We start from the raw sequence: 16,506 nt of genomic DNA on the forward strand, positions 1-16,506 counted from the left end.
CATCTTTTGATCTATCATTTTGGTCTTTAAAATATGATAATGCCGTTTTAAGTCAAACTAAATAAACGAATAAAAACAATTTTCTGCAGTTTCTGCAGAGCAGCAGAAAATTGTTCGAAATTCACCTCTGAAATGGTTACATTTATCAAGTTAAGCCAATCAATGCCTCCTAACATGAATTTTGCAAACATAATCCTTCTTCTCAAGCCAGAGAAAAATCCTACAACTCCTTCAAGCTATCGCCCCATTTCAAAAATCAATGCAGGCAGATAAAAAAACTATTTTCAAGGCACTAGTATAGTTAATAGAAAGAAAAAAAAAATCCCTCCTCACATAATTATCCGCAGACTTGTTAACATAATAGACTTTGCCACTGTTAAAAACCAGGAAATGACCATACTCTTATTGGATGCTGAAAAAGCTTTTGACAGAGTAAACTGGAATTTTCTCATCGCTGTCCTCCATGAATTTGGGTTTGGGGAATCATTCATTGATTGGATTAAAATATTCGATCACAACCCCAATGTATCACTCAGAATTAACAAACAGACTTCCGACAGGTTTTCTCTTGGAAACAGATAGGGTTGCCCACTCCCCCACTCTCTTTATGCTATATTTATTGAGCCTCTAGCTGCAGCAGTAAGACAGCATGAGAGCATTAGAGGAATTGAAACAAAACACGGCCATCATAAACTTAGTCTGTATGCAGATGACATTACTATTTTAAATAATTCAAGTTCTGTGAGTGAAACAGTGTCAGAAGTCAGAGCTCTGTCTCCCCCTCTGGTCTCCAGCGGAACCATCTTCAGAATACTGATTGCACTTCATCTCCCAGCAATCCCAGTGTGCACTTCCTGGATGCCACACACCTGACTCTCATTCACTCAATCAACCACAGTCTACTTAACCCTTGTGCTATCCCATGGGGTCAAGATGACCATTGATGTGTTATTCCTACGATGACAAAGGTGGATAAAGGGGAAGAGGATTTCATGTAATCCATTAACACCAGTGAAGATCACAAATCACTGAAGAAAAAAGTTCAGCGCACTGTCTTGTGGAGTCTAGATGACCTCACTCTAAATGTTGAAGTGCCTAGGATAGCACAAGGGTTAAGCGCTGCACTGAGCCACACTTAATGCATATTATTGTTTGTGCCACTCTGCCTTCCTTACCGTTTTATTTGGACCTCATCTTCTGTCTCCTTACCCTGTAACTGACTGTTTTCCCGCCCTGATTCTCACCTGGAGCCTGACTACCGCTGTGCTCCTCTGGTGATCTCATGCCTGCTTTTGACTCCTGCCTGTCTGACCATGATTTAGCTTTGATGACTTTTAGCTGAGCTTATAAACCTGCTGCATTTGGAACCAGCCATCTGCCTGTTCTTGTGACAGGCAGGCAGGGGTCAATAACAGGCATAAGATCATCAGATGAGAGACTGGTAGTCAGGATCCAGGTGAGTTGCGGCAAGCAACTAGAGTCAGATACAGGGTCAGGGGACAGAAGCTCAGGTCCTAATACAACATTCGGTAAGCCAGGTGTGTGGCATCCAGGAAGTGCACGCTGAGGAGGTTGCTGGGAGATGAAGTGCACTCAGTACTCTGGAGACTGCTCCCACTGGGGTAGACAGAGCTCTGACTTCTGACACTGGCAAATGTTCTAAGTCTCTTAAAAATGTGTACATTTTTACTCCGAAATGCTTTAAACTGGGTGATCACATTTTTCCATTTCTCTCATTTAACTAAAGTCTGTTTTGTTTCTTTTAATTTCCACAGAGTTTAAGGCTGGAAAGTGGAGATGTTCCATGTAAAGAGTAAAGAAACACGTCCATCTTTTTCCTCCACAATGTGAACATTTAGACAAACTGGTTCTCAGAGAGCTGCTTCCATATTTTTGCCGAACAATAACCAGCAAAACAATACCAGACTCCACAGTGAAGGACAATCGACGATGGGAAACAGCTGTGGTGATCACACATCAGAACAGGTGGGAACCATCAACAGGACCACCAAAAACCCACAAGGGAAGAACTGGAGGAAAACAGTCAGATGGAAAAGTCAAAAGACATTTAATCCCACTTCCCATATTAAATCATTAAATTTTATTCATATTTTTGTATTTTTATATATGCACAATAATTGAAATATAACTCACATTTTCCTTATTTTAATTAGTTTAACTGTTTTACTTTTTACAGCAGCACATACAAATAATTTTCAACATAGAATACATCCTGTGTCAAAAAAGTTCCTCCTGCTACAAGAGATTAAGTTGAAATAAAAACACAAAGTCAAACATGACATTTTCTGTCATTATGGTGCTCCTGTCATCGTTTATTTTCCTTTTACTTTTTAATTTTAAAAAAATGGTGTAGCATTCAATTTCTTTACATAAATCACTAGGTTACATGTAAATGCAATTATATCATTTCCCTCTGAACAGCAGGTAGACACTGTTGTGCAGCAAATAATAAGAAAATGTGCTTAAAGCTTATTTTAGCTCCGACAGTAGATTAAAGCTTTTTAGCATCGGTTTGATCCGTTATCTAACATTTAAAAAATCTAAACAAAAATGACAAAATGAATTCACTAAAACTATAAACCTGACATTTGTTCAGACTGTTAGCATTTTTCTTCAAAGCCTAAGAGCCACGATGGGGGGATGTGAGAGCAACATGTGGCTCCAGAGCCTCACATTGCAGACCCCTGCATTCATGGGAGCCTTCAACGCCCACTAGTGATAGGGTTCAGGGCATGATCAGGAGGAACTGCCTGCTTTTCCCCTGAGGCGTTCACATTTTGTCCCAAATAAACACAAATTTCTTACATCTGCATCAGTTCACCAGGGCAGGTGACGACTGATTGACTATAGTTGTGTCATCTGAACTCAAGCTGTGTGTGTTTGACACTCAGGTAAAGAAAAAGGGGCAGAACTTTGAACCCATCACCACCTAGTGGCGAGTTGGATTCATTGGCGTAGAGCCAGTAAGTCTAATCAGAACTGGAGGACTTGTCTTTGATTGGACCGCTTTTGCCGCCACAACCAAGCTCCAGATTATTGGTTAATGATGGGAAATGTTTGTTAGAATACGTTTTTTTTATTACTCAATAAAATTTCTCTTTTTTTTTAAACACACATAGTTTAATGTTTACATGTTGCCTCAAGGCCACTCTTTTCTTTTAATTAGGTCTTAATTATGTCCATGAGTGAAAGCACACAACCTCAAAGTAACGTGTGACGCTTTTACCGTTTTTGTGGTTCGATCCCTCAGCTGTAAGACATAGTTCTTGTTTTTTTCCATCAGCACCAATTTTCTCTTTATTAGACCTTCGAGAAAGAAAAAAAAAAAAGGCCGGTGCAGACAACTTTAGGGCTTCAGAGATCTGAACTCAGCATGTCTTTGAATAACGTCTGTATGTCTGCGATAAAAGTTTTCTTAACCACCCCAAACGCCTCAGCTCCCACATGGAGCCTCAGGCTCACGTAATGTGAAGACTTCAAGGTGAGAGCGTCTGTTTCACCCTTTGAACACTAATATTTTCCTGTCAGGAGATCCTCTATACTTGATTCCTCATGGTAAACGTGAGGACTCACCACATCCTGGAGCACCAGAATGACCACCAACAGATTAGACTTTAAGATGTGGCTGTGATCTTCCCCTGGATTCATGCTTTTAGCATTTTTTGCAATATTTTAGCAATATTTTGAAATTAAATCCCCCACTGCCATGAAGAGCTTTGGTTCGTTTTCTAAACTGCTGAGTATTTCTTTAGTGAAGGAAAAGGCTGTCGGCTCTTTGATCCAGGTTACAGTGTTTTGCTCAGCAGCTGGTAAAGATCCCGTCTCCAGGACCATGGGGGTGATGAGAACCTTTCTCAATGTCTCACTTTAAGTCATTTGTCTTATCTTTAATCAACAAAGGAAACCTCAAATCAGTAGAAACAATAGAAACTAAAGCATCAACAACAACAACAAAAAAGGCAAAAAAAGACTCCCTTAAAATCCAGCCAGGAGAAACGGTGAGAACAGTTTTTGGCAACTTTTACTTGGCCACAACAGTGTTAACTCTGATACTTTACACAGCCAGAAAACGTGATTTACGACGGACTGACATCTTTGTTTTCTCTCCATAAAATCTAATTAGAGATTAGAACAAAAGAATAAAAACTTCTTACGTTTTCAGATGCTTTTTGGTAACGATTACGGATGGAATCAGAATCATCATTAACACAATAAACAAAAACATAAACACAACACTTTTGTTTCTGCTCTCATTTGTCATGAGATGACTCAAAGATCTAAAACATTACACTAAAAAAATAGCCATTTCTCTCTAATATTTTTCATATTTGGGAGCAATTCCCGTTTGCAGAGATAATCCATCCCACCTCACAGGTTTGCCGTGTCAAGATGCTGATTAGACAACAAAATGAAAGCTTTACAATAAAAGGCCCCTCTGAAATGTGTTTTTGGTGGGGGGTAGGACTCCCTTGAGAAAGAGCTTTTAAATCTCAATGGAACCCCCCCCCCCCCCCCCCCCCCCCCCCCAGGTTAAAGAAAATAAAGAAAAGAATCAGGTTTGGCCTTATGTGTTGCAACTCTTCTTCTTTTCATAGAGTTGATCAGGTTGTCGATTGGCCCATGGTGGCGGTGGGATTATGGTATGGGCAGGCGTATGTAAAAAACAACAACACACAGGTGAGTTTTATTGGTGGCATTTTGAACACACAGAGATACCAGGCTTTCATCGGTTACCAGCTGATCCAACAAGCTGAGGAGGACCCGTACCCATGTGAATACTCCTACTTCAGAGGCATCGTCTGAATCTCTCACTGAAAGTGCCTAAAGCAAGTGGTGAAATTATGTTTTGATGCCTTGTTCTTATGATTAAATAACCATGTTTCACGTTTGTTCCTTCCATTTATCTGTGTTTACTTGAAATGATAAAAAGGGAGGGATGTTAGAATTATGTAATTATCATTTACTTACATGTTATTTTCACCATAATATGATTGTCTCAGTTCTATCTTTCAGTAAGAAAACAATGACCTGAAAAGTCCTGAGTATACAAAAATAAGATGTTCCTGTTGTTCCTGATTAAATGACCCACATGAATGTCTGCAACCTTCAGTGTTCAATAAAAAGAGACTGGATACACTGGCAGAACTCCTCTGACAGTTTGCGCTGTGACAGACCGATTTTCCTTCTGCAGAAGTCTAACAAAAATTCTAATCTCCTGTGTGGTTCTTCCCTTTATTAAGGAAAAAGTCAGAACTCTGACAATGACAGCGTGTTCCGGTGCCTGCTGATATCCAGCAACTTTGCACAGCCAATCAAGAGAAGTCCACCTCTTCTTTACCATTCAGTCCAACAAAAAACAGTCACAAATATAATCAAAAATAAATAGAAAATTTGCCTAAATTACAAAAGGGGTTTATCCAAATATACACTTTGTGTGTCAGAAAACAGTTAAATATGTCCAACACAAGAGGCCTTCAGCTCTCGTCTGTTTGCTCAGCTGTTGGACAGGACAAGTAAAAAAATAAAATAAAAAAAACTGGACCAACATTCCACAGGCCATAATCCACAACCTCATTATCTCTATGCCAAGGAGATGTGTTGCTATGCCTGAGGCAAATGGTCACACAATGTCACACAAGGCAAATGTCACACAAGGTATTAACCAGTGTGGATGAGCGGTAGATGGATGGACTTTTGATGATCATGACCAATGCAGAAGAAGTGTAAAAACATGACAAATATGCTAAATGTTTGCAAAGGTTTTATTTTTTACTGACACAGCATGGAAAAAAACAGTTGTGGAGTATAAAACCAGACATTAAAAAGAGTCTGACACATTCAGAGAGAAGTTGGAGAAATGTAGATAATCTCTTTTACATTAGAAACTGGATTTAAACAAAAAAAAATTGGAAACTTTTAGCTTTTCTCATTTTTCTTGGGGACAAACAAACACATTTTTACACATTTTCGTTTACTTTTGGTGCTAATTATTCTTCCAGCTAAATAAACATTTTCATTATTTAAACAAAGTGCTTAAAAATCACATACGTCACATCCTACTTTAGTCTGAAAGCACACATTTTTCTCTCAGATGGATCAATTCAGGATGCAGGTTTGGTACCAAAGCACCAGGCTGCTGCAGGAGTTTCCTGGAGCAGATCAGAAAATATTAGGATGGAGATTAAAGGAACTATTTAAAAAATGCATTAATCAACTTCCACTGGCCTTTTTTAAAATTAGAAACAAAGCTGAAATTCCACTTCGTATACAGTGAATTTCTACAACTTCATCCTCACATCTGGGGTTGAATTTAATTAAAAAAAAAAAAAGAGCTTTTTCTCCAAATTAAAATGAGCATTAAACTGTTTCACAGTTCAACAAGTGTCCTTCAGCTCATTAACCTGCAGCGATTCCTGTTGGAGTTTAACAGAGGAGGCGCCACACATTCACTTAAATAACCCCCCCCCCGCCGTTCATCTCCGAACTGAAGGTCCGCAAACAAAAGGCAGCCCCGAAAAAAAAACACATGACAGACGAAGAACAAGGCTGGTACCAGCAGAGCAACACATCTACTCTGCAGAGGCAAGCAACAACAGAAACAACAACACGGATACAAATACTTTTATCTTGAAAAATAAACCGTTAAATAAGAAATAACATGCACGTTAGAAATATAAGTGATGAATCAAAGACAAAACAGATCATTTAATAAAAAAAATAAAATAATAATAATAATAAAAAAAGATGGCAGACCCTGTTTCACCAGAATGAATGTCCAACATGTTACATCAAGTTTCCCTTTCTTCATTGTTGGAAAAGGTGCAGGAGTGACCTTAGGGGGGTGGGGGCACAAAAAGGTTCAAGAAAATAAAAGTGTTTCAGCCCAAAACAGCTGAGGAGGAGTGAGTCAGTGACAACCACAGGAATCTGTTGGTTTCAGGAGGATTTGGCGGCTAAAAAACAAAATACTTCCATTTAGGAGAGTACATCTAATAAATTTTAATCGCATTTTGGTGACGAACGACGCTACGATGAGTAAAGTTCTCTCATATTTCTCATGTTTTACTAAAAACGTCACCATACAGAGTTGTTTAAAAATAGAAGCATTTTAGAAATGTGCATTTCTGACGCTCCGCTCCAGGCCGCCGAGTCTCGAAGAAAACTGTAAAAACCACGAAGCGGGACAGCTAGAGCTGTGGAGTGATGCTGGTGAGGGACAATTGACTGTATATGAGAAGTGGACTGAGTGAGTGTGATGTCACTCGTAGAAAATGGGTTACTTTCAGCTTCAACGAAACGAGGTCAAGTCAATCGCCATTTATTTTGCAACAGGGGCGCCACCATGCTGGAGCCAGACGTTGGTAAGCAGTGACTGGTCCGAGTTTGTTTGAGTTTCTATGGGGACCACTCCTACCAATCAGAAGTGAGCTTGTTGAAGTCCACATCCCTACCACAAAATCGCTCAATAAAATGTTTTAAACGTGGTACATTGAGGCCCCGCAGGCTCCACCTACTTCATTGAGGCATCTGATTGGCCAGTTTATAACTTAAAGAACTTGCACCAATGAACAAAATATCACAAAGAAACGAGGATTAGCAAAAACATGTTAGCAAGAAATAGTTATTCTGATGCTACGTTCACACCGGGCATGTGACATGATCAAGAACAGACGCTAAACATGCATTCTTGAAATGTGCGTTTAGCGTGTGATGTTTACACTGGACTGTTGCTACCCAATAGTAGCACATGTGCAGACAGCTGGAAGAGGCTTGGTGTGAAATGTTGAATTGGTTCAAATCTTGTGAATCTTGCTCCAGCTTTTTTCTGTCACAGCTTTATTCTGATATACCAAAGACTTGGGCTCAATTCGAATTCTTCCCCTACCTCACCGGCTTCTCCCTATTCCGAGTGGGAAGGATCTCCGAATTAGAAGACACTATTTTTCTATAACTCTCTGTTTGGAGGGCTACATGTCAGGGTAGGGAGAAGCTATACAGGGATTGGAAGAATTCGGATTCGGCCTTGGTGTCATATAATTCCGGCCGGGCACAAACTGCAAATATTAATTTCTTCTTAATGATCACTTAACAAAAAGTTGGGACTTCAGTGAAATTAAAAAGGACTCCACCCAAATCCGAGTCTCTGATTGGCCAAAGTTCAACTGGTTTAACTTTCAACGCACGTTCATTGGACAAGCGTTTTGTACACAGATCCCGGAATTGGTCCTAAAAGCTTAAGAAGCTACATGTGAACCTGATAGTTTTGAATTACAACGACTTTTTATTGGAAGTGGTAACTAGACAGCGCGTTACCCGGCCAGTGTGAACACAGCAACTTCTCAATTGAAGTCTGTGAGATTCTGGCTTCTTTGAGCAAACCGTACTTCCTGCTTAAAAACGCAAGTGGGGGGAGGGGACACTCAGTCCAGTTTTCATATACAGTCAATGTAAGGGACAGAAGCAAAGATGGCCCTGCGATTGTCAAACCCGGCTTAGACGTGCCGGAGACAAAACGTGCCTGAACTCCGTTTAGACTCACGTAGGCCACTATAGGTGTGTCGGGAGGCTCTTCATATGACAGCACAGGTTCAGATGTACGATTCACAATCACGAGGAAAAACAACTCTTCACCACAGTCGTGCTATCGGGCTTCAAAACTGAACACATGCAATATATTTCTGTTATTTTTTGGTCTCCATTTTCAAAGGTTTATAGTCAAAATACATCAACATGTACGTCCTGCCTTTGGTCAAGAAAATATCTTAAAATCTACAGGCTATAGAAATCTTATTGTACAGAAACGAAACAGCAAAACTGTATTTGAGATCATGTAACTGATCAAAAAGAGGAAAGCTGATACCATGTATCTAATCGTTTTCATTTGGACATTTCCAAATATGTAAAGTGCTTCTGCATTATTTCCTCAGCATTAAATGGGAAAGGAACATCCATCAAAGTAAGGCAGACTGGTTTTATCTACACACACACACACACACACACACACACACACACACACACACACACACACACACACACACACACACACACACACACACACATCTATATATATATATCTATATATATATAGATATATATATATATTAACTGGAGGGACGTTTATGGAGCCAAGACAGAAAGAAACTCCAAGGTTCAAGGGGGGAGAGCAGGATGTTAGAAACCAAGGATTTTCACAGCTGTGGATGTCGAACAGAGTGAATAAAAACAGGTAATAGCAGCCTATTCACACACCATCAGACGACGCTTCCACCGTGCCCATGCTGAACCGCGGAGCGGACACAAAAAAAGAGATCGGGAGCCGCCTCTGCCTGAGAGACGAGGAGCGACCGAGCCCTGCAGAGGCGTTCCTCTTCATGTCTGAAGGTTTCCGTCACGGAGACGCCTTTTCCGATGGGTCGGGGCTCTTCAAGGACAATAAAAATCCGCTGCATGGCCGTTTAAGCCACACCCACTCCACAGGTTAAGAGGTTTTCCCCACAATAGGGTTGTCACTGCAACAAAGAAAGCAAATGCAGCTTTTTTAAAATAAAACAAAAAGAACAGCTGTTTTTCTACTAAATTGATTAAAATAAACCAAATACAGTTTTAATTTGAAAGAAGTTACACATTTCTACTTTATTACGACTTGCTAAAGTAAAAAAAAAAATGGACCATTGGATCAGCAGAACAAAGAACTCTGCAGCAGATGATGGAACCCACTCCAGCAGGGAGATGGTCTCCAGAGCAGCTTTTTTTGTTCTGGATGGTTTAAAATGTTTTGATATCTTGTGCAATCGGAGCCTGAAGCTTCACCTGAGCACCTGCCATGACTCTGCACTTATGATTACAGTAAAAGGGATTTGCAGGAGCAGAACAAGATCATGATCTGAGGACTGAAGGCGTTTCTGCTTCTATGTTTTTAATCACTGGAACAAAGGTTAGTTAGAGGATTCAGACCCAATCATCTTTATACGTAGGTGACTATTTAAAGATTTCTGAAACCCGCATTATTCTGTTTTTTACAGTACACACCGGGACGAATATTCGCCAGGCGTTATTCGCCAGCGTTTTTCGTCACGTTTTTTGTGTTCACACCCAGGCGATTTTCGCTGACGATGAGTGGAGTGAACATGCAATTTCATTCCCTGACATTAGATGGCGCTTAATGTAAAACAGAAATACTCCTGTACACAAGGTGGCGCTGCGCAACTTTACGCTTCTTAAAGTCGCTTTTCACTCAGAAGAAGAGAGCAAGTATTTACGCGCTTGTCAGAATCAAACAAAGAAAACATGAATATTTCAAGCACCAGTTGCTCCAACTGGTGCTTGATTCGGGGATATTTTAGAATGTCCGTCATTATTGCTTCGCGGCAGTGTAGACGCTACTTGGCGTATATCTTCTTCGCTGGTATGTGTGCTCAGCAAGGCAGTTTTGTGTTTGAGCGCCCCCAAGTTGTGTTTTACTGTAACTTCAGAAGCTCCAGACACGTGAGCAAAAGCGCCGTTCTCATTGGTCGAGTAGATTTCGACGCGACGCGTCGAAAAAAAAAAACGAACCCGAGGCGTTTTTTTTTTTCGACGCTTTAACGCCTGGCGTTTTTTCGCGTCGGTGTGCACACTCTCGTTGGTGCCCTTTGTTTAGTCACGAGGCGTTAAACGTCGGCGAAAATCGCCGGCGAAATTCGTCCCGGTGTGAACAGGCCTTAAGTCCTGATTTTTCTCTGCCAATTCTCTGACATTATTGGATTACTTTTTAAAAACTATAAATGACAAAGATCACACTGTAATTTAAAAAAAATTTGTACTAAAATGTATTTGGGTTTCAAAATTTAAAAAAAGAGCAGTTTTAAACTGCAAAGCTTTATATTTTACTGTAAAAAACAGAAATAAATAAACTAAAATATACTTATTTTTAACAGAACGTATTCTCTTTTACTTTGTTATGAGCTGTGGCCCACATATACCAGTTTAACCTTATGTCTATTAATGAAAAGGAGCAATTACATTGCCAAGAAAATTACTTTTTTTAATGTTCTAATGAATTTATGAATGAATATCTCAAATATGTTTGATATAATGAATCTATGTATTATTATGGGCTTTATTCCTTTGATTTTGAAATTGCATGTAATAACTTAACAAACCCAAACTTTCATTTCTCCGATATTGCGGATGGTCGTAGACTCACAGGCTGCCGTATTGTGCGGTGGTGTCGCTGCGGGTGTCGTGCTGCCTCTGCAGCTCCTCCATCACGTTCCGTAGCTGTTTGAGTGTCTGAAAGGTCTCTTTGGGTTCCTGGATGGTGAACTTGGAGTACTCCTCTGGCTCTCGCTGGGGGCCCTGGTACACGGCCATGCTGGCACACGCATCTGAGGGGGGGAGACAAGCACCGTAAAGCTGGCTTCCATCAAGACTTCCCTGCAGTTAGTGATGCTTCACAACACCAGAGGATGTTCAGGAGGATAATGGGGAAGGTTGTTAACTTGAGGTGAACGTTGAGAGTTTAACAAATGTTTACAGGACTTCTAGCCTTTGTTCTGGTATTTATGGACTGGGAGAAGAAGTGAAAGTGCACACATGGGAACCTAAACCCACAAAGCAAGGAAAACCACCGCAGAGCTGTACAAAAGTCAGAGAACCGAACAATTAAAAACAGATGCAAGAGTCCTGTATGAGTTTCAGTGTTTTCACATGTTACAGCCATGGCTACAGGTCATATGTGTTCCATAAAGCGTGTTCTTCAATGTTTTACTGACCCTCCATGTTATGGAGCTTGACATCGTTTGAGGAGAGGAAGGAGAAAAGTCTCTCTGCCTCGCGGTCGCAGTCGATGTCCAGCTGCAGGTTGGCCAGCATGGTGCTGAAACGGGAGAAGGATGCATCAGATCGGCTCTCCGACGAGCCGGAGCGGAGAGGAACGTGTTTATTAGTTTACACTCAAAACCAACTAAACTCTGTAGTTTAGTACTTCAGCGTACTTCATTTCCTCAAACTTTAGGATTTTTAGACAAAAATAACACAAGAACAATAAAACAAAATCTTTTTTTTTTTTTTTTTTTATTTACCAAGGCTGTGTCCCACCAAGGTGGGGTAGCCTAGACAAGGCACACAATTTTAGCTCCCTCTGTCTCTTCCCCAAACCCTCCTCCTTCAGTGTGTGAGTGCGTGTGTGCGTATGTGCGTGCGACTGGTCTGAGGTCTGGTCTAAGCCACACCACACTGCACCAGGGTCAGCTGCACAGCCCAGTGTGGGCACCTCCACAGCAGGGCCTCAGCCAAGGCTGGTTTCCCCTTGCCGCTTCATCCCAAGACCAGACCTCTACCACACCCATCCATTCATCCATAGACAAACTCTCTCCACCCATCCCTGTCCTGAGCAGCCTCTCTCCCCTGCACCACAGTCATCCCTCTTGCACTCAACGCTCTTCTTACACCCTCTGTCCATCCCATTCGCGGTCTTCCTCTCATTCTCACTCCACTCACATCAGATTTGTATACCCTTTTCACCAATCGCTCCCTTTCCATTCTTTCAACATGTCCAAACCATCCCAGTGCCTTTTGCTCTGCTCTTTCAGCCAACTCTTGCGTCACACCAGTTCTCTCTCGGATAACTTCATTTCTCACACGATCCATACGCGTCACACCACACATACTCCTCAAACATCTCATCTCAACTACATTCAGCTTCCTCTTTTCCGCCACTTTCAGACTCCATGTTTCAGCCCCATATAACGCTGCAGGCACCACCACACCCTCATACAATCTCCTTTTTGCATCCTTTCCCAGTGACCTACATTCAAACACTCTCTTCATTACCCCCCATATCTTTCGTACTTCATTCATTCTAAACTCTACCTCTCCCCCCATTCCACCATCCACACAGACACACGACCCCAAATACTGAAAACACTCTACCTCTTCCAACAGCTCCCCATTTAATGCCACATTCAATCTACGTTCACCCTTTAACCTCGTACACCTCATCACCTTACTCTTTTCCACATTCACTCTCAACTTCCTTCTGTCGCACACCCTTCCAAACTCCTCAACCAGACGTGCCAAGCTCTCTTCTGAGTCAGCCACTAGTGCAGTATCATCTGCAAACAGCAACTGATTCACACTCCATTCGCTGCCGTCAGTATTTATCATGCTCACACCCGTACCCGACACCCTTTCATTCACCTCTTTTACCACACCATCCAAATACACGTTAAACAACCACGGAGACATCACGCATCCCTGACGCAGACCAACCCTCACAGGAAACCAATCACTCATGCTATTTCCCACTCTCACACACGCTCTACTGTTTCTATAAAAACTCTTCACACCTTCCAACAATCTACCATCAATACCATACATACTCAACACCACCCACAACGCCTCTCTATCAATCCTATCATACGCCTTCTCTAAATCCATGAATGCCCAAAACACCTCCCTCCCCTTAGCCAAAAACTTTTCACACACCTGTCTCACAACAAACACCTGATCCACACACCCTCTACCTCTCCTGAAACCACACTGCTCTTCACCAATCATACACTCAGTTCCCTCCACTACCCTATTAATCAGCACTCTCCCATATACTTTGCCTACAACACTCAACAGACTAATACCCCTAAAACTACCACATTCATACTTATCACCCTTACCCTTGTACAGGGGAACCACACACGCACTCATCCAATCAAGCGGCACCTGCCCATTTGCAAAACACACATTCAACAATCTCACTAACCACTCAATCACGATCGCTCCACCACACTTCAGGCATTCCACAGCACACCCATCCACACCTGCAGCCTTTCCTACTTTCAACTTTCCCACAGCTTGCACAACTTCGTCTCCCGTAATCAACGCTTCATTCAACTCTTCTAATACATTCAGTCTACTTTCCCTTCCATCCATCCCAATCACAGCATCCCGATCTTCCTCCACATTCAGCAGCCTCTCGAAATACTCTGCCCATCTTTTTCTTACTGCATTCCCCTCATTCAACATCCTTCCATCCTCTGTTTTCACTTTCTCCTCCCTCCCCGACACTCCCTTTCGCACCCTCTTCACCTCCTTCCAAAACATTTTCTTGTTCTCACGAAAATTATCAGTCAACTGTCTGCCCCACCTTTCGTCCGCAGCCGCTCTTGCCTCACGCACAGCTCTCTTAGCCTCCCTTTTCTTCTCCTTATAACACTCATATGACTCCCTGTCCTTTCTCTGTAGCCATACTTCGTACGCACATCTCTTCTCAGCTACAGCCAACCTTACATCCTCGCACCACCATTCACTTCCCTTTCTTAGACCACCCCCAACACGTCTCACACCACACACTTCCTCTGCACTTCCAACCACTGCACTCTTGAACTGTTGCCATTCTTCCTCCACTCCAACAACCATTTGCTCCTTCACCATATTCCACTTGCCACCTAATTCCTTCTGATACTCACACATTTTCTCTCTGTTCTTCAAAACACTCACTCTCAGAACTTTTCTTGCCTCCCCACTCTTTCTCACTCTCACCCATGGCATACCCACACGCAACCTTCCTTCCACCAAATAGTGATCAGACATACCTCCACACTCTCCCCTCCTTACACTTACATCCAGCAATCTACTACATGCAACCTTTGAAACCACCACATAATCCATCAGTGCTTTGTCAATCACTCTTCCACCACTCTGCCTCACCCACGTATACTTATGGATCTCTTTCTTTCTGAACCATGTATTCCCAATCACCATCTCTCTTTCAGTGCACATTCCTATCAGTCTCTCACCATTATCATTCTTTCCAGGAACACCATGCACGCCAACAACACCCTCAATTTTCACATCACCCACTCTAGCATTCAGATCTCCCATCAGCACTACATTCACATTTGCTCCAAATCCTTGCAAGCACTCATCCAAGTCGTTCCAGAAGGTCACTCTCTCCTCTTCATTCCTCTCACTGCCAGGACCATATGCACTCACAAACACCCACAGCTCCTTCCGAAATTTCACTTTCACCCATATCAGTCTTGGTGAAACCTCCTTCCATTCAACCACACATCGTTTCACCTCACAGCTCACCAGCAAAGCCACACCTTCTCTTGCTCTCCCGCTCTCTACACCAGACATTCTCCCACTCACACTTCCAAACACACACTCACCCTTCCCTTTCATCTTTGTCTCACTCAGTGCTAACACGCTCATTCCCCTCCTTCCAAACATCCTTCCAATCAGATCTCTTTTGCTTCCGTCCGTACTACACCCCCGCACATTCAAAGACCCAATCTTAAGGGTTTGGGGAGGTAATCTCCCCTTCCCAACTCTGCCCTGTCCGTAATTAGGAATGTAGTTACAGGGGAGAGGATTCCCAGTCCTCTCGCTCCGTCCCTTTTAGTCGCCTTTTACGACACGCAGGGAATACGTTGGTAGTATTCTTTACGACCCCCCTAACCACAGGTTTAATTTTGATTAAAACAAGCCCAGGAATTTTTGCCCAAATCAAAAAGGGTAATTAAAAAAACATGACTTTAAAACACTAAGTTTTACTTCTTCCAAGCAAAACAAATATTTACCATTTAAAAAAAACCTCAGCTATTTATGGGAAAACTCAAAATATTTTGGCTAAAACAGAAAATCCACTTTTGTAACCATGACTTTACATTTTATTTTGAAGGAGCTTTTACAAATGGCAAGCTGTGATCCGGTTCCACAGTTTGATGTGATTTCCTCTAAAGTACAGTATTCACAGCCTAATGGTCAGAGTTTGAGGTGAATCAGAAACTTTACGAAGTCTCTATATGTTTCTCAAGACCCAGTCCAATCAAAATGGTGTTTTTTTTAACACGTCCTTGGGACATTTTTCTGATGGAGGAGGACATATCTAAAGAAAATTATATATGCCCTGAGGATTTCTAATAACAGACTGAACAGGTTTTCCTGTTTTGGTTTTTAAATGCTCAAATTTACCCTTAATATGCAGAGTTTTGCTGTAAAGTCAAGAAAAATGCATGAATCTTCTTATCAAGGACATCTAGAGAAGCTGTTGAGGTGTTATATCTATAGATCTTTACTGAATGAGGCATTCAAAGCAGTCTGGCACTAAATAGTGGATCATGACTGTCTTTATTAGAGTCTAGAAAACAACAGAAGATGAACCTAAAGACAAACACCGCAGGACACAGCTGAAACATCCCCACTCCTGCCTGCAGAGGCATCGTCACGTCACGTGACCTCGGAGCAAAAGCAGATCCAGATGTGGAATTTGCAAAAGACTACGGAGTTGAGGCAGGATGCAGCCGCTACCTGCAATAACTCTGAATGATGTGAGCTTATTACGTAATAAACTGAACCTTCATCCAATTCATCACCATCAGTGCATGAAAATAAACTCTGATCCGCTCTTCATCCGTGGTGAGGGAATAGAGAGCTGTGGTGGAGTGGCCCAGCCGCTCAGGCTCAGCGACTTACTGACACGTCCATCCGTCATGGCAGATAAAA

General features: G+C 41.9%; 1 protein-coding gene across 1 annotated transcript in view; it reads right to left on the bottom strand.

Moving 5' to 3' along the window:
* Nucleotides 1-5,765: 5,765 nt before the first annotated feature.
* Nucleotides 5,766-16,506, bottom strand: part of rasa2 (RAS p21 protein activator 2) — a 42,730-nt gene continuing 31,989 nt past the window's right edge. Inside the window, exons 22-24 of the mRNA XM_023961781.1 lie at nucleotides 11,775-11,878; nucleotides 11,207-11,387; nucleotides 5,766-9,530 (exon numbers count right to left, since the gene is read on the bottom strand). Coding sequence (XP_023817549.1) covers nucleotides 9,500-9,530; nucleotides 11,207-11,387; nucleotides 11,775-11,878 — 316 coding nt within the window. The 3' untranslated portion in view covers nucleotides 5,766-9,499. The remainder of the gene's footprint in view (nucleotides 9,531-11,206; nucleotides 11,388-11,774; nucleotides 11,879-16,506) is intronic.

Source organism: Oryzias latipes, chromosome 13 (genome assembly GCF_002234675.1).
Source record: "Oryzias latipes chromosome 13, ASM223467v1".
NCBI classification, from domain to species: Eukaryota; Metazoa; Chordata; class Actinopteri; order Beloniformes; family Adrianichthyidae; genus Oryzias; species Oryzias latipes.